This window comes from Lutra lutra, chromosome 1 (assembly GCF_902655055.1).
Source record: "Lutra lutra chromosome 1, mLutLut1.2, whole genome shotgun sequence".
NCBI lineage: Eukaryota > Metazoa > Chordata > Mammalia > Carnivora > Mustelidae > Lutra > Lutra lutra.
In genome coordinates this window covers 171,213,526-171,233,699 of record NC_062278.1, presented here as the reverse complement: position 1 = coordinate 171,233,699, position 20,174 = coordinate 171,213,526, and the positions used below count along the sequence as shown (strand labels likewise).

The 20,174-nt window shown below is 50.5% G+C and overlaps 2 protein-coding genes across 11 annotated transcripts; one reads left to right on the top strand and one right to left on the bottom strand.

Moving 5' to 3' along the window:
• Positions 1-38: 38 nt before the first annotated feature.
• OGG1 (8-oxoguanine DNA glycosylase) lies at positions 39-19,643 on the top strand. Of its 10 annotated transcripts, none has more exons than XR_007130113.1 (9): positions 39-1,308; positions 1,566-1,673; positions 2,303-2,550; positions 3,097-3,276; positions 4,512-4,693; positions 5,737-5,887; positions 6,024-6,073; positions 14,797-14,984; positions 19,298-19,643. XR_007130113.1 is itself a non-coding variant. In XM_047745760.1 (8 exons), exons 1-8 carry the CDS (start codon positions 1,247-1,249, stop codon positions 6,441-6,443), a joined length of 1,068 nt encoding a protein of 355 aa, XP_047601716.1. In that variant the 5' UTR covers positions 44-1,246; the 3' UTR covers positions 6,444-6,579. The 10 variants fall into 10 exon arrangements, 3 of the variants coding, with proteins under 3 accessions (XP_047601716.1, XP_047601740.1, XP_047601731.1); XR_007130114.1 differs by lacking the exon at positions 19,298-19,643 and adding an exon at positions 16,361-16,482; XR_007130127.1 differs by having other exon boundaries at positions 1,196-1,274.
• CAMK1 (calcium/calmodulin dependent protein kinase I) lies at positions 6,616-17,950 on the bottom strand. The gene is made up of 12 exons (XM_047745745.1): positions 17,429-17,950; positions 15,068-15,182; positions 12,750-12,881; positions 11,470-11,544; positions 11,245-11,383; positions 10,295-10,421; positions 10,125-10,200; positions 9,332-9,444; positions 8,657-8,735; positions 8,474-8,561; positions 7,000-7,117; positions 6,616-6,895 (listed from the first exon to the last, which is right to left on the bottom strand). The coding sequence occupies exons 2-12, from the start codon at positions 15,148-15,150 to the stop codon at positions 6,813-6,815; spliced, it is 1,113 nt and encodes a 370-aa protein (XP_047601701.1). The 5' UTR covers positions 15,151-15,182; positions 17,429-17,950; the 3' UTR covers positions 6,616-6,812.
• Positions 19,644-20,174: the final 531 nt, after the last annotated feature.

Here is a 20,174-nt window from a genome sequence, read left to right as displayed (position 1 = left end):
GTGTTTCAGAGTCACTTCATCTGTGACCTTCACCCAGAGCAGGCCTGTAGAGGATTGTTCTTCACTCATTCTCAACCTTGGCACCCCCTTTACAGATTCAAACAGTTATTGAAGGAATGCCTTCCAAGTGCTAGGCACCTGTGGGCTGGACTGCCTAGAGAGGAGACAGGCACAGGCCGTAGTTGCCCAAGGGCGCTGCAGCTGTTGAGGAGTGGAGCAGACAAAAATACCATTTGATGATAACCATGCTTCTGGTGCTCCTACTAGGTACTGTGGGTGGGACACAAGTCAGCTGCAGATCTTGCCCTTGAGGAATCTGCAGTCTATTCACTCAGACAAAGTAACTCCCAATCACTGCGCTACAAGATGAAAAGTGGCCCAGATAAAAGTTCCTCCTAGTTCCTTGCTCAGTCAGGTCTTCCTCTGCAAGGAAGAAATGACTTAAAACATTTTTCCTTGGCCCAGGCAGCCAGCCCTGGAAACTGGGCGAGGCAGACAGGCCACCTGAGGGCCACAGGCCCCACTGGGCACGGGTGTGAGATGATGGCGTGCTGCTTGAAGGAATGCCCCGAGACTGAAGGGAGCAGCTGGGAGGCGCCGCCGGCGGGCTGCGGCGGGGGCGCGGCAGTCCGAGGAGCCCGGCCTCTGACGGAGTGAAGTCTGTGGGGAGGCCTACGGAGTCGAGGCTCCGTAAGGCCTTTTGGAGTGGAGCGGCCCAGACGGCGAGTGCGAAGACAGAATCCGCAGGCGACAGACGCTGTGGAGACGCCTCACGGGGCCTCGCAGGGGCCCGAGCTGTGTTCGGGTCGATTCTCGGTCAAGAGAGCGAATATCTGGAGAGGCTCGGTGGAGAAAGGCTTTCTGAGGACGGTGAGGGACAGGATTTGGCTCTGCGGGCTGGCAAGCCTGAGAAACCACGGGGCTCTGAGGAGATCTGGCCATGAGGATGGGGCCCGAGGGCGCATTCTGCGACCGGTCCGCGGGACGCGGAGATTGGACACCCTGGCGTGCGGAGCGCAGACATCCACAGAGCAAAGGCGGAAAGCGGGCAGCGAGCCCAGCGCGCGCCAACCGCTGCGGCGCCTCGGAGAGGCCCGCCCACCCGCCACCACACCCTGTTCTCATTGGCACCTCTTCGCGGATTGGCTACCTTCGGATCCAATAAACCAGGCCTGAGGCCTACTTCCTGGGAGAGTGAGGTCAGCCTCCTGAGAAGCCGGAAGAGTGCGTTTGCGCGCGCTTCCCAATGTGTCGCGGCTGCCTGGAGGACCTTGGTGCGCGCCAGGAGGCGGGTGCCCGAGAGGATACGTAAGTAGGAAGGGCGGAGGGTTGGGAGTCCCTGGCGGACCGTGAGGGGCGGGGCCTACGGGGAGTGGAGGAATTAAAAGAAACTGGGCGGGCCTTAAGTAAACTTGGGAGCAGGGCATGGTGGGCGAGGTCTTAAGGAGCGTGTAGCGGTGTGGGCGCGGTCTTTTAGCCGCGGGAGAGCTGGTACCGAGTGGGCGGGGCCGTTGTGAGGGGGAGACCGGCGTGGAATTGTTAGCTCGCTCACTTATGCTATGCAGCATGGGGCATCGAACTCTAGCTTCTTTCCCGGCACTGTGGGCTTCCATCCCCTGTCCACGCTCCGAGCTGCGCCTGGACCTAGTTCTGGCTTCTGGACAGTCTTTCCGGTGAGTGACTCCTGCAGGTCTGGAGTGTAAAGGAATGTTGGGGGTGATGGAAGAAACCTCAGGGTACAAAAGAGGAAACTGAGGCACGGGTGGTGAGCCTGTTTACCTCCTTTCTAAAGTGGAGGTAAAAAAACAGTGCAGGGGGGCGCCTGGGTGGCTCCGTGGGTTAAAGCCTCTGCCTTCAGCTCAGGTCATGATCCCGGGGTCCTGGGATCGAGCCCCGCATCGGGCTCTCTGCTCAGCAGGAAACCTGCTTCCCTTCCTCTCTCTCTCTCTGCCTCGCTGCCAAATTGTGATCTCTGTCAAATAAATAAATAAAATCTTAAAAACAAAAACAAAAACAAAAACACCAGTGAAGGGGCACCTGGGTGGCCGCGTCGGTTAAGTATCCGACTCTTGATTTCTGCTCAGTTCTTGATCTCAGGAACGTGAGTTCAAACCCGCGCTGGGCTCCACGCTGAATATGGAGCCTAAAAAAAAAAAAAAAGCCAGTGCAGTGTTGTGACGATCAAATGACTCTGCATTTCCTAAGTCAGTTTCGTGTACGAAGCTATTGTAGAATGGGAGGGCCCCAAAGGGTGCAAGAAGGAAAATTGAGTACCGGGGCTGCTGTGTGCCTGGGGACTCAGGTGGAGGGAACAAAACCCGGCGCATTGGACTGGCGTGCTGGCGAACCAGGTATGGACACTGACTCAGACTGAGGAGCAGCTCTACTGTACTGTGTACCGAGGCGACAAGGGATGGGTTGGCAGGCCCACACCAGAAGAGCTAAAGACTGTGTATGAGTACTTCCAGCTGGATGTCAGCCTGGCTCAACTTTATCACCACTGGAGTTCCGTGGACCCCCACTTTCAAGAGGTGGCTCAGAAATTCCAAGGTGAGTTCAGTGTTGGAGTTCTTGTAATTTGGTTAAATTACACAGTTTCACCATCTATAAAATGGGGATTATCCACCTCATAGAATTTTACAAGGATTAAGAGAGCTAATATGTGTAAAGCTTTGCTTACAATAGTGCCTGACACATAGTAATTATTATTACTATTATTGTTCTGCTGCTTACCACAGTGTAGTGACAAGGATATTGAGCCAAATCCTGGCTGTGTGACCTGGGGCAGGTGACATCATTCATTCTGTAAATATTTATATAGCATCTGCTATGTGACTGGGGATATAGCAGTGAACAAAACAGACGCAAATCCCCATCCTCATAGTGTTTACATTGTGGCTTCTATATCTGTGGAATGTAATGTTAGTCCAGCCCTCACAGATGCTGTGAGGAATGAGAGCTCTGGTGTTGCTCTCTCTAACAATGCTGTCCCTCATTCCCCTGGGATCCTTCTAGATCTTTGGTGCCAAAGATCTAAGGGTAGGAAGAGGCCACTCCTGACAGCAGGTCTGTATCCTATTCCCTACCTTTCCAAAGGTGTGCGACTCCTGCAACAGGATCCCATCGAGTGCCTTTTCTCCTTCATCTGTTCCTCCAACAACAACATTGCTCGCATAACTGGCATGGTAGAACGACTCTGCGAGGCCTTTGGACCTCGGCTCATCCAGCTTGATGATGTCACCTACTATGGCTTCCCTAGCCTGCAGGCCCTGGCTGGTGAGTAGATGGGTCCCTGCCCTCAGACCCTCCAATAGCTTTCAGGGTCTCTTCAGTTCTCCCCTGGACGCCATCTTCCATCTCAAAGCTTTATGCCTTCTCAAACACTGTTCTCTTTCAGAACCACCTTGCCTAGTCTGATCCACTCCACCAGATCCTTCCCGACTGTCCCTGAAATGTCAACACCTCACTAGTCTTCGCTTCGTACCCCAGGCGTTCAATGCTTTATCAAAAAAACCCAAAAAACAACCCCCCACACCTATATGTAGTATACAGTACTTTGGCATTAAGAGCACTCATTGTGGAGACAGACTGCCTAGGTCTGAATTCTGCCTTTGGCACTTGATGTCTAGCTATATGACCTTGAGTGCATTATTCAGTCTTTCTATGTCAGTGTTTTCATCTGTGGAACAGGATAATAATGGCACCTACCTATCAGAGTTGCCACAAGAGTGAAGTAGAGAAATACACGTACTGCCCCTAGGTCAGTATTTGACATACAGGAATTGTGCAGAAAATCTAAGTTCCCATCTCTACAGCGAACCCAGCAATTTTGTCTCAGGTCTTAGTTTCCAGTTTAGTAGTCATAAGACCAAAATCATTCATTTACCTATCCAAGCTTCTCTTGTTTGTAGGATGGGAATAAGAGTTTCTATCCAGAAGGGTTTCAGTGGTGAATAAAGCAGTCATGAGGCAGGGTGATCTAATGGTCTAAGAGCACGGGATTTGGTTTCCCAGACCTGGGTGCAAGATCCCATTTCCAGCATGTCCTTTCTTGAGCCAGTTATTATCTAAATAAGAGTACTGTCATCAGGATCCTTGAGAAAAGCATGATAAAGTACCTAAAGCACTTTGCCTGCACCTGATGCCCAGCACTTGATAATAGAAGCTGTTGTTATTATGGTTATTATTTGAGATCATCGGTATGAGTGCACTTTGGAAAGGTTAAAGAACTCACCTGGGGAGTTCCTCCACAGCAGCAAGTCCTTCTCAGTCCCTGTTTCAGTGCCCAACACTGGGTAGTAGGTGCTCAGAAAACATTTGTAGAGGGGCAGAACCCAGGCTTTAACCCTTACCTTTGTATAAGCAAGTGCCCTGGGGTCTCCCAAAGGGCGATGAGGTGGGAGAGAGGTGCTTAGGGAAAGCATTCCTCTGGGGCAGAGAGCTCACACAGTAGGTTGAAGACAGGAAGTATTTGAAGATGCCTGACCCCTACTCTCCCCAACTCCCAACAGGGCCAGAGGTAGAGGTGCAGCTCAGAACGCTGGGCCTGGGATACCGTGCCCGCTATGTGAGTGCCAGTGCCCGAGCCATCCTAGAAGAACAGGGCGGGCTGCCCTGGCTGCAGCAGCTGCGTAAGGTCCCCTACGAGGAGACCCACAAGGCCCTCTGCACCTTGCCCGGGGTGGGCACCAAGGTGAGGTCCCAGGGGAATAGGAGCTACCTTCACCACCTGTGCACAGAGTAGCAGGGAAGGAGACAAGGCAGGCCGCAGAGCTGGGTGCATGCAGAGCAAGAGGAGAAAGGATACACGCAGATGTTTTATTAGGGAAAATGCAAAGTGCAGAAGGAGTATAAAGGATATGGTCCCTTGAGTGCTTTTTTTTAAAAAGGCTATTTGTTCAGGTGCCCATAAACACTGCTCTATGTATGCAAAAATTTCCAGAAGGAACCACGGGAAACTTAATAGTGGTTATCTTTGGGAAGACAAATGGAAGGATGCTTCTCCTTTTCGTGTTGTTCTTATCTTGAAATTATATATACTTATAAAAGTTTTTGGTTAGTATCAACAAGGTTTGCTAGCAGTAAGATAATTGGGGATTGAGCATTTATTGTTTTCTTCTTTATACTTCTCTGTAGTTTAAAAAAAATGGATTTTTGTTTAAAAAACTTTCATGGGCTCTGAACTTCAGCCTAACAGTAAATCTTGGCTTTGCCTCTACCTAGCCATGTAATCTTGGCCAAGTCACTTCACCTTTCTGAATCTCAGTTCTCTTGTTTACAGAATGGATAGAGTACTCCCTTCTTCCCAGGTTATGATGAGAAGCTGGCCCACATAGATGTTCGTGCAGTAGAAATCTCATCGTAGCTATTTTTTTTTTAAAGATTTTATTTATTTATTTGGCAGACAGAGATCACAAGTAGGCAGAGAGGCAGGCAGAGAGAGAGAGGAAGGGAAGCAGGCTCCCTGCTGAGCAGAGAGCCCGACTCGGGGCTCCATCCCAGACCCCGGGATCATGACCTGAACTGAAGGCAGAGGCTTTAGCCCACTGAGCCACCCAGGCACCCCTCATCATAGCTATTTTTAAAGTTATTACAAGAAGCTGTATATTGATGGAGAATAGAAAATAATAGTAACCTCAGAGTGGAGAAGAAAACAGCCAGCTTTTGGGACCAGAAGCAGACTGCTGGCTGGATCCTGCCCTTCCTCCTCTGTGGCTCATTCTTTTTCTTTCAAAGGTGGCTGACTGCATCTGCTTGATGGCCCTAGACAAGCCCCAGGCCGTGCCTATAGATGTCCACATGTGGCAGATCGCCCAGCGTGACTATAGCTGGCACCCCACCACATCTCAGGCCAAGGGTCCAAGCCCCCAGGCTAACAAGGAACTGGGTAAGGAGAGAGGGGGATGCTGGAGCCGATAGTGGACTGAGGTAGTAGAAACTTTTCCCCCCTCTCCATAAAATCCTTCTCCTGTAGATAGGGAATAGGAGGGCCAATTAATTTCACCTTATCACTTCTGGCATAGGAAACTTTTTCCGGAGCCTGTGGGGACCTTATGCTGGCTGGGCCCAAGCAGTAAGTGTACTGTAGCTTCCCCTCCTCCCCATCCTCTGGCCCAGACCCCTTAGGACTCTCCCCGACACTCACCCAAGCCCTGACCCAGTCGATTCCTCCACCACCACCGCCATTCTAGGTGGTCCTACAGGACTCTTCACCCACCCCAGCCCTGACCAATGGGTGCCCCTTGCCCTGACCCTCCTCCCCGTGAACTCTTATACCCCTCCACGCTGCCACCAGCCCCACCAGCCCTGACTCCATGTACCCTGACCCCCCAGAGTGACCTCCCCGCTGCCCCCAGGTACTCTTCAGTGCTGACCTGCGCCAACCCCACCGAGCTCAGGAGCCACCAGCAAAGCGCAGGAGATCTACAGACCCAGAAGTCTAGGTGGGGGGCACTGGACAATGGGGTTCCCAGGTATTTTCCCCACTGCTGTCCCCCATCCAGTCTTGCATTGGGAAGGGGGCTTCCTGCAACTACCTCAGGAGCCAGGTACTCTGAGATTCAGTAATTTGCACAGCAATTTGGGGTGGGGATTATCTGGAGAGACAGAGCTACCTACGTTTTTATCTCTTCCCTTTATTACAAGAAAGAACAATAAAATAGAAACATTTGTATGGAAAATGCAGTGGAGGAGTGATAGGGAAAGGGGTGGGGAAGTGGCAGGGCAGGGTAACTCTCCAATTCAGGGAGGGAAGGGGAGCAGGCTGCCCCAATGCCTCCCACACAAGGGGTTTGGACCCTGGATCTGGGGCCCTAGAGCTGCGGGGGCAATGGAGGGGACAGTTCTGGGCCTGGCTCCACGCAGCCGTCTCGACAACAGCAGCCAGCCGCAGGCCCTACATGGGGAGAGAGAACCGAGTTGGCCATAGCAGACCATCACTCCAGCCTGACTGCCTCTTCATGGACCACTCACGCCCTTCCACAGAGGACAGGTCCTCACCCCCAGCTGCCGGTGTCAGCAGCTCCCCGTGGCTTGCTGTTGGTCCCTGCCCCTCCTGGCTGGTGCCCAGCTGGAGCTTCCTCATGTGCCGCACCACGGCCGTGGCATTGAACGCTTGCTGTGGGGAGAAGGAGGAGAAGGGACTTCTGAGAGTGGGATGTCATGTGACAGGGTCTAGTGGTGGGATTCTTGCAGTGGTTTTGTTATTTTCATTCAGGTGTTACTGGTTGATCGCCTAAAGCCCCTGAAACCTCTACAGGACTTTATTAAATGACACCCAGCCATATTATATATTTATGCAGACATAGGTGCATATATATAAAATGTGTATATGTGAACAAGTATATATAACCCTATATGTATAATTAATTTCTATTCACATCATTGCAAACATTTAATATAGCATTATGTGTCAGGCACTGTTCTAAGCACTTTATTTAGCAATGCATTTAATCTTCACAAAGGTCTTTGAGGTGAGCACTGTTAGTGTCACCATTACTACAGGAGAAAACCGAGGCAGAGGGAGGTTGAATAACTTGCCCACATGTATGTGTATCATTCTCCATTTAACATACCCACCAAGGTGTTCTGCACATCCCTCATATCACCATGTCCAAAACCAAAATCATCCCCCACCAAGACAAGTGTTCCCCATCTCAGTGATAATACCACCATTCACCATTTCCCCAACCAAAATATTGGGCCAGCCCTTAACATCTCTCTCTGCCGACATCTCTCCTACCATCACGTCTTGTCAGTTCTACCTCCTAAAGCACTCCTGAGCCATCCCCTGTTCTGTGGTCCAAGCCCTCACCATCTCCTGCCCACATCTCTGCTGCGGCCTCCCAACCATGAGTCCATGCCTCTCTCTGCACCCTAAGAGCCCTTTCTGGAAGGCAGGTTACTGCTGAAAATCCTTCTGGGGCCTCCCCAGTATCTTCAGGGCTGAGTCTGTTCTCTAGTGTGGCACTTGAGGCCTCTACCTGCATTTCCAACCTGGGCTCCTGCTCTCACAGCCCCTCGAGTCCATCCGGGCTTACTGAACACTTGCATTTCCCTGAATGGCCACATTCTCTCTCTCTTGCCCCTGGCCCTTGGTATGCCAGTTCCCTCTGCCTCAGACATGATTCTGCTGTACCTGGCTAATTCCTACTCAGCTGTCGAGTCTGATAGGTCTGTCAGGCCATCAGCACCCCTATGCCCCTTCTAGGACCCCATAGATTGGAGCAGGTGTCCCTAAGAGTTATACTGTTCTCCCTCTATACCTGGAGGTCAGGGCCTCTCACTGGAATAGAGTAGGTGTCAGGGAGCATTGAATGAATGAGTGAATGAATGAACGAGGTTCTTTAGTAAGCATCCCTGAGCAGTTACTGTGTGCTTGACTTGATGCTAGATGGTATGGGATCTGAGGTCTGGAGTAGGGTGGGGAGGAGGCCTAGGGAAACTGGATCCAGGATTAGGAACGTGCGCTCACCTTCCATTTGCTCTTGGCAAAGTTCTTCTTGATCTGCTCGCTCACCGACTGGTGAATATTCTTATCTAGAGCCGTATCTCCTGCAATCCTAGGATGGGGTGTGTGGAGGGTTGTCTGTGAAGGCAGAGGCAGGCTTGAGACCCCCAGAGCCCACCCCAGCTTGCAGCTTGTGGGAGCTCTCACCACGGGTGCTGCAAGGCTTGTTCACAGGTGAACCTCTTTTCTGGATCTTTCTCCATCAAGTGTCGGATGAAGTCTTTGGCTGAGCCCCCAAGACAAGAGCAAAGACAAAAACAGCATGGTGGTGTCTGTGGACACCCCCAAGACAAAGCCCACCCCCTCAGGTCTGGCTTGCCAGTTCAGCAAGACAAGAGGCCAGATCTGTCCATGCACCACCCGACCCCACCTGTACCCTTTCTCTAAGCCCCCCCGCCCACCACAGCCTTCCAGCTCTCTCCTTTTTCCCTTATGAAAAACTTGTTCTTAAAGAAGATTCTACTCAGTGTATTCACACTGATGTAGAAGTGACTGATCATGGCTTGACAAGTTTGCCTCCTAATAGGAGGCACAAAAGGACAGATGAAAACCTTTATGATGGTGTTTTAGGTGACAGGAAGTCAATGGATGAGGTATTTTCAAAAATGCTATTTTTGAAGGCTGAATGAACGCATGCCTCCAAGCTTCTCAGACCAGGGGCCAGGCAGAGGGAAGCACCTGGGGTGGGATGTCTGATCTTAAAGACAGCTCTTAGTTTGGGGCTCGGGAATCTGACCACAGGCAGGCAGTGAAGAGACCCCAAAGCAGATGTGAAAGGCACCAGAGGTAGGGCCCAGGGGAAGAAGGCAAAGCCTCAAATACCAGAGTCAGAGATGTCGTCCCAGTAAGGAGAGTCAAACTCGTACTCGGCCTTCAAAATCTGTTCAAAGAGTTTGGCATCATTCTCGTCATAGAAGGGGGGGTAACCGCAGAGCCTGGGCAGGGAGAAACTCATCCTCATATCCACTTTCAGTGCACCCATTGGCTCCAGGATGGAGCTTTGGGGCAGTCTCGGGTCAGGCAGCACCCACAGGAAGGAGTTCCCCTTTTACAAAGAGGGGAAATCTGCCCCTCTCTGATTTTTTTCATTCCTGTCCAGCCTTTCTGTTTCTTAATTTGCTACCATCTTTCCTTCCTCAGGGCCTTTATACTTGCTGTTCCTTCTGCCTAAACCATTCTTCCCCCACACCTCAAATGTCTGGCTCCCTCACTTCATTTAGAAGGCTATTCAAATGTCACCTAAGAAAGGACTTTCCTGACCTCCTTATCTAAAATGGCATCCATCCCCTTCTCCCTGCCCTGCATGATTTTTCTTCATAGTTGTTTACTACCTGACATTATTTTATGGATTTATTTACTTGTTTATTATCTATCTCCCCTACTAGAGTTTTTGCTCCCTCGGGGCAGGCATTTTGTTTTGTTCTCTGCTAAATCCCCAGTGCTTAGCATAGTGCCAGAAACATGGCATATACTGAATGAAGTAATCTTACTCATTAGTTGGTAGATATAAACATGGATGGCAGGAAGGAAGAAATACCAGAGAGGAGGAAGAGAGCAAAGTAGGGGAGAGGAGAACACTAGAGCCACATGCCCCAAGGGCCAAGCTCCCACTCACAGAATGTAGGCGATGACCCCAATGGACCAGCAATCCACGGCCTTGCTGTAGGGCTTCTGGGCCAGAACCTCAGGGGCTATGGAGGGAAAGGGACATGGTGGTGACAAATCTCTGCCCTGCAGCTCCCAATTCCTCCCCTACCCATGGCCCCAGCCCAGGATGCTCCATACCCACGTATCCTGGGGTTCCACAGGCTGTGGAGAGCACACTGCCAGGGTCCTCCATCTTGGAGAGACCGAAATCAGAGATCATGATCTTGGAGTCTTCATCCAGGCTGTAGTACAACAGATTCTCTGGCTTGGAAGGGGAAGGGAAAGGAAGAGGCAGAGATAGCCAGAGGCTGGCAGAACCTGCCTCCCCAAGCACCACCTCTCAGAAACTGGAGCCTCACAAAAGCCCCTGGGCCTCACGGCTGCCATCTTGGTTGAAGGGACATGAAACTCAAGGAAGTTCTTAAGAAGGTTAAAAGTACCAGAAAGGACAAGAGCCTTGGGAATGTGAGAGGGAATCTTCTATAAACTTCACGTTTATATTGTGAAGCCCTAAAGAATTTTTGAGCACCTACTGTGTGCCAGATCCTGTGCTAATGCTTGCTTTCATTTTATCCTTACCACATGCCTGTCAGGCCAGTTTGAAAAATCCCACGTTATAGATGAGAAAACTGATGGCTTGAGAGGCAAAGTGACTTGCCTGAGAACCTAGGGACAGAATTCAAGCCCAGATCTGTCTCCCCCCAGCGCTTTTCTAGACCGAAGGAGTTGTAGTACAAAATGTGAATCCATCATAGTCTCTGAGGTGTAGGATTTCAGGGGTTTCTGGCTTCCTTCTTCATGTTTCGCTGTCCCCTCCAAGTTTTCCACAAAGAGCAGGGGGGCTTTTATTATGAGAAAAAGACCTAGATGTTTATGGATTAAATACCAGCACCATTCACCTCTGTATCCATTTGAGTGTCCAGACTGGAAGGGGAAGGGGAGGAGGCAGTTTAGGGTTTACTGGGTATATTTTGCAGATGGGAGGCCAGAGCTCAGGGAAGGGCTAAGAGTTGCCCCAGGCTGTACAGTGAGGGGTTTGTGGAGGCCCCACCTGGCACCGCAGCTCACCACACACCCTCCCAGCCCACCTTGAGGTCTCGGTGTACAATGCCCAGATCATGTAGGTACTTGACGGCATCCAGCACCTGGAAGATGAGGCGGCTGGCGTCCCGCTCCGTGTAGAAGCCTTTCTCCACAATGCGGTCAAACAGCTCCCCGCCGGACACCCTGCAGCCGGGGGACAGGGCAGTCTGGCCACAGAGGCTAGGGAGGGGTAGCAGGGAGAGGTGTGAGCAAGGGGTGAAGCCACTCACAGCTGCATGATGAGGTAGAGGTGACCCCCACTCTCATAGATGTCATTCAGGGCTACAATGTTGGGGTGCTTGATCCTGAAAGGAGAAATGAGATAGTTCAGAGCTGAGGACAGCTCAGCTACTTTCCTCCCCTCACCTTGAAGAACCACCACTGCAGACCTGGGCAGGACAAACCAGAGTTCTGGGTCCCAAAAGGAAAAGCCGATTTACCACAATTTATTATGATAGAATGGAAGGTAGGCGAGCACAGAGATAAACAAACACTGGGCCCTGACCTCAGACCCATCAGGCTGGGTCTCACCTGCCTCTAGTGCATGCTGTTTGGGGACAAATCTTTTTACCTCTCAGCACTGTTCAATACACAATTTTAAAATGTTTTTGTGTTTATAAGTCTGTCAGTCTCTGCCACCAGAACACCAGCTCTGGGAAACCAGGGGCTTTATCTTACCATTGTTCCTGCCACACCTGGTGTAGAGTAAGCGCTCATTTATTCACTGAATATTAAGCCTCAGGTTCCTCATCTCTAATAGGAAGCCAATGATCTCAAAGAGTTGGGCTAAGGATCACGTGAAAAATATAAGAAAGAATCTCGGCACAATGCCTGGTACACGGTGAATGCTTGGTAAATGAACCAATGATGGTGACTGAGCTTGACAGAAGCCATGGCTCTGCCACAAAGTTGCTGTGTGACCTTGGGCAAATCCCTTACCCTCTCTGGGCCTCAGTCCCCCTCCCCCACCCAGTAGTGGAACTGATCATTTCATCCCTGCCCACCGTGGTTGGAAAGCTCAGGAGAGAGGATGGAAGTGAAGATTCTCTATAAGCTTTCCAGTGAAGGCAGCAGGTTTCACATTAGGGTGAGCAAATCATAGACCAGTTGGTTATTTAAGGGGTCGTGAGACAGGCATTTTTAAATTTCCAGAGTGGCTTTAATATATGGGGGGAACTGGAGGTAGGTCTACGATAGATAGCATCAGTTGAAATACATTGTTTCGAGCCACATTCAAGGATTGGCTTTTAGATCTGACTGAACAGATTAAACCACTCTAAATAAGCTGTGGCATTTCAGTCACATTTGTCACGTTATCCGCTGCACCAGACACATGAAATAAAGGAACCTCTAATGCTCCCCATGGACCTACCAAGTGGAGATTATCCCATTTTATAAATGAGCAATTTGAGGCTCACAGGTTAGAAGATTTGCCCAAAGCAGAGGTAGGAAGATAATGGGAGGAGTCAAGGCAGGGTCAACCTAGGAGGAAACCCTGTGGCCTACGCACTTGTGCAGGACAGCTATCTCATTCTCCATGCTGCCCTCCTTGCCCTCCAGAGCCTTCTTGGCGATGCATTTGATGGCCACCAGCTTGTGTGTTCTCTTATCTTCTGCCAGGATTACCTCTGAGAAGGCCCCCCTGCAGAGAGAAGGTATTCATGAGCTGGGGAACTGGAACCTTAAGTTCCCTTCAGCCCCTCCTCCATACCCCTATGGGTTAGGTGACCACCTTGAACAGAAGGATGTGGGATAAACCTCCCTCCATCATTCTTCCACCCCCTGGTCTGTGTGGTGGTCACATGACCCAGGTCCGGCCAATCAGTGTAATCTATCCCTGGTCACAGTAATTGGGTCATGTGATGCAAGCCAGGTGCCTGGTACTTTGAGAATGAGCTGCTCTTTCCTGTCAAGCTGGTAAAATGAAAGCCTAGAGATAATGGTGGTTATCTTTGCCACTGCCTGAGAAGAGCCTGCTTGAGAATGAAGGTAATACAAAGGAAATCAGAGCTAAGAAATTCCTGATGACAATTTCCTGATAACATCATGTGAGTCTCTGGATGAGCTATGCCTGACATTTATGCCCTCGGCTTTTTGATTTATACATAATTGATTTATTTCTTTTTCTGCTACAGTCAACTTGAGTCATGGATTATTAACACCTTTTATAACCTTGAAGAACCATCAGCATCACTTGGGAACTTTTTAGAAGTGCAGAATCTCAGGCCTCAACCCCAGACCCACTAAATCAGAATCTGCATTTTAACAAGATCTTCAGATAATCTGTATGATCACTGAAATTTGAGAAGCAATAATTTACGACAAGCTCTTAGAAAAGAACAAACTCATTTGCATTAGAGCACTGATAAGGAGGATTTATTGGAGTATTTTTTCTAGGACTTTGTGCTTTCTCTAGGATAAGAGGAAGTCATAGGTCAAAAGAATCTCTTGTGGTGAAATCTCAATAATCAGAATAACTAGTGACTGTGGGGGTGCCTGTGTGGTTCAGTAGGCTGGGCATCGCCTTTGGCTCGGGTTGTGGTCTCCGTTTCTTGGGGTCGAGCCCCGTGTCAGGCTTCCTGCTCCGTGGGAAGCCTACTTCTCCCTCTGCCTCTCCCCCAGTTTGTGCTCTCTCTCTCAAATAAATAAATAAAATCTTAAAAAACAACAACAACAACAACAACCTAGTGACTGTGGTAGCCTTATTGCTGGTTTCTAGTCTTGTCCTTCAATTTATCCTCCATGCTTTGGCCAGAGAACCATCCTGAATTGCAAGCCTATGAAAATGTCTTAAATGCCTTCCTATGGCTCATGAGATAAAGTTGAGTCTCCATAGATTGGCTCTCAAGGCCTTACATGACCTGTGCTCTCTTCTCAGCCTCTTCTTCCACTCTTCCCCCAGCATCTGATTATAAGCTGTATCATTCTTTTTTTTTTTTAAAGATTTTTATTTATTTATTTGACAGAGAGAGATCACAAGCAGGCAGAGAGGCAGGCAGAGAGAGAGGAGGAAGCAGGCCTCCCGCTGAGCAGAGAGCCCGATGCGGGGCCCGATCCCAGGACCCTGAGACCACGACCTGAGCCGAAGGCAGCGGCCTAACCCACTGAGCCACCCAGGCGCCCCAAGCTGTATCATTCTTAACCTCTTTCTGCACATAGCCTGCTTCTCAGCCTTTGCCTATACTCTTCCTTCTGCCTGGAATGCTCTTCTTCCTGTCTGACAAGTGCATTTCTGCTTATCCTTCAGTCCCTAACTCGAATACCCGCTTCTCCAGAAAGGTTTCCATAGGCAGAAGCCTGCATTCTGGGCTCTACAAAGTCCTCATTCCTGACTCTAATGGAAGTGCACCCTACACCCTGCTGTCATTTTCCCTGGGTGTGTTTCCCTCACATGTTTAGGATCAACTTGAGGGACAGAGATCAGGTTTGAGTTATTTCTGGGTTCCCACCACTGAGAAGAGAGCCATGCCCAGCGTCAGTTCCTAAACCTAGGCCAAAACCCCCAGCTCTTGGCCAAAAGAGCCCCTTCATTCTCCCCTACTTTGTTCTCTTCACAGGAACCCAGAGCTGCCACCAAGAGCAGTGTCTGTTCCATACACTGTTGGCCAGAAGTGAAAAGATGGGCCAGACTGGGCTATGGCAAGTCTGCCACGGAGCTAGAACTCTAGGAAACAGGAAGCAGTGATCAATTGACCAGAGGAAATACCACCCTGGATTCAGCTTCCCCAGCCAGCCAGTCCCAAGAGTAAGAACCTTCCCAACCCACACCCCAGCTCAGGGACAGCCTCCCCATCCACCCTCTGCCCCACCACGTGTCCAGAGACTCACGTTCCCAGAACATCACGGAAGTGGTAAATGTCCCTAATGTCCTCCACCTGCTTCCACCTGGGGCCGTCCACTGCCCCCGGCATGGCCCCCTGCCCCCTGGCCACAGCCAGGGCTCCTAAGAAGGGGAATGGAGGGAAAAGACTCAGTAGGGCCCAGCCTTCCATGTTGGAACTTGGGGAACTGAGGCCCCATTCGGTCATTCAGCCTGCATTTATTCATTCCTTGGTTCATTCATTTGACAAAGTTATTCAGCAAATTCATTCATTCACCAGTCATTTGTTCCTCCCAAAGTCCTCATGCCTAGAGGAAAATCCTTCAAGGTGGCAACAGAAGTCTTTTTTTTTTTTTTTTAAAGATTTTTGTTTATTTATTTGACAGACAGAGATCACAGGTAAGCAGAGAGAGAAGGGGAAGCAGACTCCCTGCTGAGCAGAGAGCCCAATGTGGGGCTCAATCCCAGGACCCTGTGATCATGACCTGAGCCGAAGGCAGAGACTTTAACCCACTTAGCCACCCAGGAGCCCCCAGAAGTCTTTTTTCAACAAAGTCATTCATTCATTCATTTATTCAGCCTGCCTCCCAGTTTCTCCCTCTCCAAATTCAAACACTCAGGCTGACACTGACTCCCAGGAGGACAGCAGAGAAGACCCCAGAGCAGACTGTAGAAGCACATGGTCCTGGAGGGTCCCCCCCATCCCCAGAACCAGCAATGTCTCAGCCCCACCTTGGGAATTGCTGGGGTGTCTCCTCTCCTTCCTCTTTCTTCTCCCACCCAGCCTCTCGGAAATCAGGTTTCCGGCAGCCTGGGCTTCCAGCAATATCTCAGCCACGTTTTTAAATAGCTCCTTCTGCACTGTTACCACGGCAACAGCAGCCACAGCTGGAGCTCCCCAGGCCTCCTATTACCCCCTCTCCCTCCTGGCTCCCTGTTTGGGTCCCAAAAGCCTGAGAAATTGTACCACCCAGCCTGTCCCCTCCTGGCTTTTTCTTATCCTGATCCAGCCTGTACCTTTCTCCACTGAGACCTCTGTCAGCAGGAGGGTGGGCTTTCTCTCCCCATTTATCAGATGGACAGTGGAGAGACTGAGGTTAGCGATGGATAGGACTGGGTCCATCTCTGCCCAAATGATGATTGTATGGGGTCCAACTAAGCTAGCTAAAGGCAAAGGATTTTGATGAGTCCCCTCTCAGCTTGTCCTTCCAACACGCAAGTCAGACTGGGGTCCATTCAGAGCCCACCATGCTGTGTGACCTCAAGGAAGGCACTTTCCCTTTCTGTTTCTTCTGAGGAAGGATGAGAGATGGTGTCCTACCTAGAGCCCCTGGTGTGAGATCCCACTCCTTGGATTGGACCTGGTTCCTAGGAGGGGCCTGACCACCCATCCCAGAGGCAGAAACTTCTAGGAAAGGAGACATGATAAGTTCTAAAGGCAGAGGCTTGGCAAATAAAGCCTTTGCAGGTCCACAGACACACCCAGACACACCAATCTCCACCCTACCTCTGAACCAAAATACCTGCCCCCAGATTCAGTATATTCCATACCCAGATACCCCAACAGCTGATCATACATGTACACCCAGACATCAGCTTACTTATCCACACACACACTCCCCCAGACAGCCTCACAGCCAAACATCCCTCCCACAGTTCCCTCTTACACCCCTCCAAAACACACATCTGCACACACACACATTCCTCACCTATGTACTGGACATCCCAGATTCACTCATATCCTTCATCCTGTTTCTGTATACCCTAGAAACTCCTGTGCTCCAAACCACACCCCAACTCCTTACACACCTAACTTCGGACACCCTCAATACACAATCATATAGCCTCAACTCTTAGTACCCTTGAGCCAGATACCAGCATGTCCAACACCTGGACACACATTTACAAAAAAACACTGACTCCCAGATACCCCAACCCATAAAGATGCCCTTACACTACATATCTGATCCGCATGCCTGTGCTAAGACATTAGCACAACCCAACATAGCCCCCACACATCTCTAGCTCCAAACGCCAAGTCCGTCCATATTCAGGCCCAGCCGAGCACAGGCGTGGGTGTGGGGTGTGGGGATGTGTGTGCGCGCGCGCGCGCACACACAGAAACCCACCCACCCACACCCTTCCCACCTTCCTCTAGTACCCTCTGAGTTCCCCACAGTCTCCTGGCATCTGCTGGGCCTCGGGTCAAGGCTGGAGAGAAAGGCCCTCCTCCTGCCCTGCCCATGCAGAGTCCAGCCCGTCCGGGCACCCACTCGCATCCTTGGGGGAGGGTATCCAGCGACTGAGGGGATCCGGCCACCCCTCCCCCGGCGCCCGGGAGCACTGTTGGGGCGGCCCCTGGGTTGTACCTGCGGCTGCCCCGCCGCGGGGCTGGCTGGGAGGCCCGAGGTGTCTGGCGCCGAGCTCTGGCTGCCGGTTGCCGACCGCCGCCGCGCCACTCCTGACTCGCCAGCCCTCCCGCTCTCTCGCTGGGGTTCGGCTCGGGCTCTGCTGGCCCGCTCCGCCCGCCTGCGGCTCTGATGTCAGTGGAGGAGGAGCCTGCGGCGGACGGACGAGGGACTGGGAGGCTCCGCGGTGCTCCCGGGCTGGGGAAGGGGCGCGGTGGTTGAGGAGGAACCCGGTAGTTCAGGTCAGGTCCTCTTCTGGACTCTTTCCTCCCCTCCTCTCTCCTGGGGCCCTCATTGCACAGAGGGGCAACTGAAGCCCTGAGAGATGAAGGATTCAAAATCAGCAAGTGGTCAGAGGCCAAATCGAATTCGAGTCCAGGTTTGTGTGATGTCAGAGTCTGGCGGGTTCCACCCAGTCATCTTTGGGAGTTTCAGACCAGTTTTGGGAGCTCCCTTGGGAATTTTGGGCTCTTTCTCCCTATTCCCACTCACCGCCCCCCTTTCCCTCACTGCCCAGAAGGGAATTAGGCCCTCAAAAGGGCTCAGGAGACTGATGAGGGCGGGGAGGGGGGTGCGGGGATGAAGGGGTAGAGAAAGGGCAAAGCAAGAGTAGATATTGAAGATAATGGAGGCAGTTATAGGGAGGTGGCCCCAGTTGACAGGCAGGAAAACAGACCCGGTGTACCCTGCACCTGCCCTTCAAAATAGGTGTGGTGCCCTGAGGGACTGGGAGGAGTGGTAGTTAAATCGGAACCGGAAGGAAGCAGGCCAAAGAAGACCAAAGTGCCACGTGACTGGGCGGGTACCAGGGGCTGATGGCAAGGGGCCAGGTTTGGGGTGAGGGGGGAGAACAAACTGCTCCTGGGGTGCAGGCAGGGGGCCAAGGGATCTGACGGAGGATCTCTTGCGCAAGCCTTTCCTTGGGAAGAAATTTGGCGCAGGGGAAGAGGGGGAGCAACTCAAAGGAAGTGCAGTTGGGCTGGACTGTGGCCAGTCAGAGGAGGCACATTGCTGTGACCCCCACTCCACCTCCATCACTTCCCACTGCCCAAATTTCTGCATTTTTCAGAGGGAAATGGGAAAGAACAATGCTTACCCTAATTCAATTTCCATTGGCTTTTTACCTCGTTTATCCTTGGGACTAGATCCCAAGAGGTGATGGTTGTATTATGCCCATTTTACAGGGAGAAGATGATGGCTGAGCTTCCTAGAAAGGCTTTAAAGACTGACTTATCTGAGTTACACTTCACTTCTCTGAGACTCAGTTTTTTCATCTGAAATATGGGAATATTGATGACCAACTCAGAATTCTCCTGAGAATTCTATGAGATAATGAATGTGAAGGATCTGGAATATTGTAGGGGTTCAAATATGAGAGCTAGATTTAGTGTAAACTGAGTCTCTGAGAAGGGACCTGATTTGTCCAGAGGCAAGGGACTAAGAGGCAATTTCCCTCCCCTGAATCTCAGTATCTCAGACTTCCTAGTTCATGGAAAATCATATTTCCTGCCCAGGGCTGAGCCCCTTCTCTCCCCAGTACCAACCCATTGAGCTGGAATTGTTGTTTCACCACAAATTCTTGTCTATCTCATTGACAACATTCCTGAGGTGATAAAGTGGCCTCTGTCCTGAGGACTCGTACAACTGTTATGCTCTGTTTTACGTTTTGCCTGCTTTTGATCATGTCCGAGGGCACTTAAACTTTCTTTTTTAAACAAATAAATTCTCTGTCTCTTTAAAAGAATACTTCTACTAAACCAATAATTACGTCCGAAAGTAAAAACACACAAAGACCATCCTTGTCACTAATCAGATTCTTTCACTTGCCAGGTAATAGAATCCCAACTAAAGCCAGCTTCATCAAAGAGGTAACTGTGACTCCAACAGCTGATTGCAAGACTGAAGGAAGAACACCGTGGATCAGGATCTTGGCATAGGATTTGCTTTCTTGCATCTCTCCTTGTCTCGATTTCTCTGCACGTTGGCTTCCCTTCCACTGCCTAGTGATCACTCTGCCTGGCAAAAAACATGGTGTGAGGCAGACCCAGCTTTCCAAATGAACCCAGCAGGAGAGCTATACCCAGTTTCATGTATCAGTCTCAGGGAAGGACTCTGATGAGTTGTGCTAGAGTAAGATGCCTACCACTTGGCCCCAAATAAACTATTGCCAAGGAAATGAGATACTATATCAGGAAAATGTACTGCCATGGGCAGCCACGCTGTGGGATGAAGAAAGATATCTTGCCAAAAGGAAATAAGGGTGCCGGACACCTTTTGAATAACAAATCCATTCCAGCCCTGCTCCCATCAACTGGAAATAACCAATATTAGTATTTTTGGTACGTATTTCTCCAGACTTTTTGGGACACATATACATATTCACAAACAAAAAGTCAAGGAAAGTCAAATGTATGAAGGAAAAAAGAAATAATTCTCTTCTCCCCTTTGTTATTAAAAAGATGACAAACAGCTCAGACATCTCCATCAGTTCTCGAACCTGACACTGGAGGTTTTCTGTGAATGGTTTTCTAAGATTAGAGAAAATGGAAGAATTCTTTTTTTTTTTTTTAAGATTTTTATTTATTTGAGAGAGTGACCAGGAGCAGGGGGATGGGCAGAGGGAGAGGGAGAGAGACAAGCACACTCCCTGTTGAGTGGGGAGACTGATGTGGGGGTGGGGGTTAGGGGGCTCGATCCCAGGACCCTG

What these genes read in the sequence shown, in the direction of transcription:
- OGG1 (XM_047745760.1), top strand. Translation starts at nt 1,247, where the DNA reads ATGTGTCGCGGCTGCCTGGAGGACCTTGGTGCGCGCCAGGAGGCGGGT. An exon ending in GGTGGCTCAGAAATTCCAAG is followed by an intron (nt 2,551 to 3,096) that starts GTGAGTTCAGTG and finishes ACCTTTCCAAAG; the next exon opens with GTGTGCGACTCCTGCAACAG. An exon ending in CCAGGCTAACAAGGAACTGG is followed by an intron (nt 5,888 to 6,023) that starts GTAAGGAGAGAG and finishes CTTCTGGCATAG; the next exon opens with GAAACTTTTTCCGGAGCCTG.
- CAMK1 (XM_047745745.1), bottom strand. Translation starts at nt 15,150, where the DNA reads ATGCCGGGGGCAGTGGACGGCCCCAGGTGGAAGCAGGTGGAGGACATT. An exon ending in GGACGACATCTCTGACTCTG is followed by an intron (nt 8,736 to 9,331) that starts GTATTTGAGGCT and finishes TTGGGGGCTCAG; the next exon opens with CCAAAGACTTCATCCGACAC. An exon ending in CAAGCCTTGCAGCACCCGTG is followed by an intron (nt 8,562 to 8,656) that starts GTGAGAGCTCCC and finishes ACCCCATCCTAG; the next exon opens with GATTGCAGGAGATACGGCTC.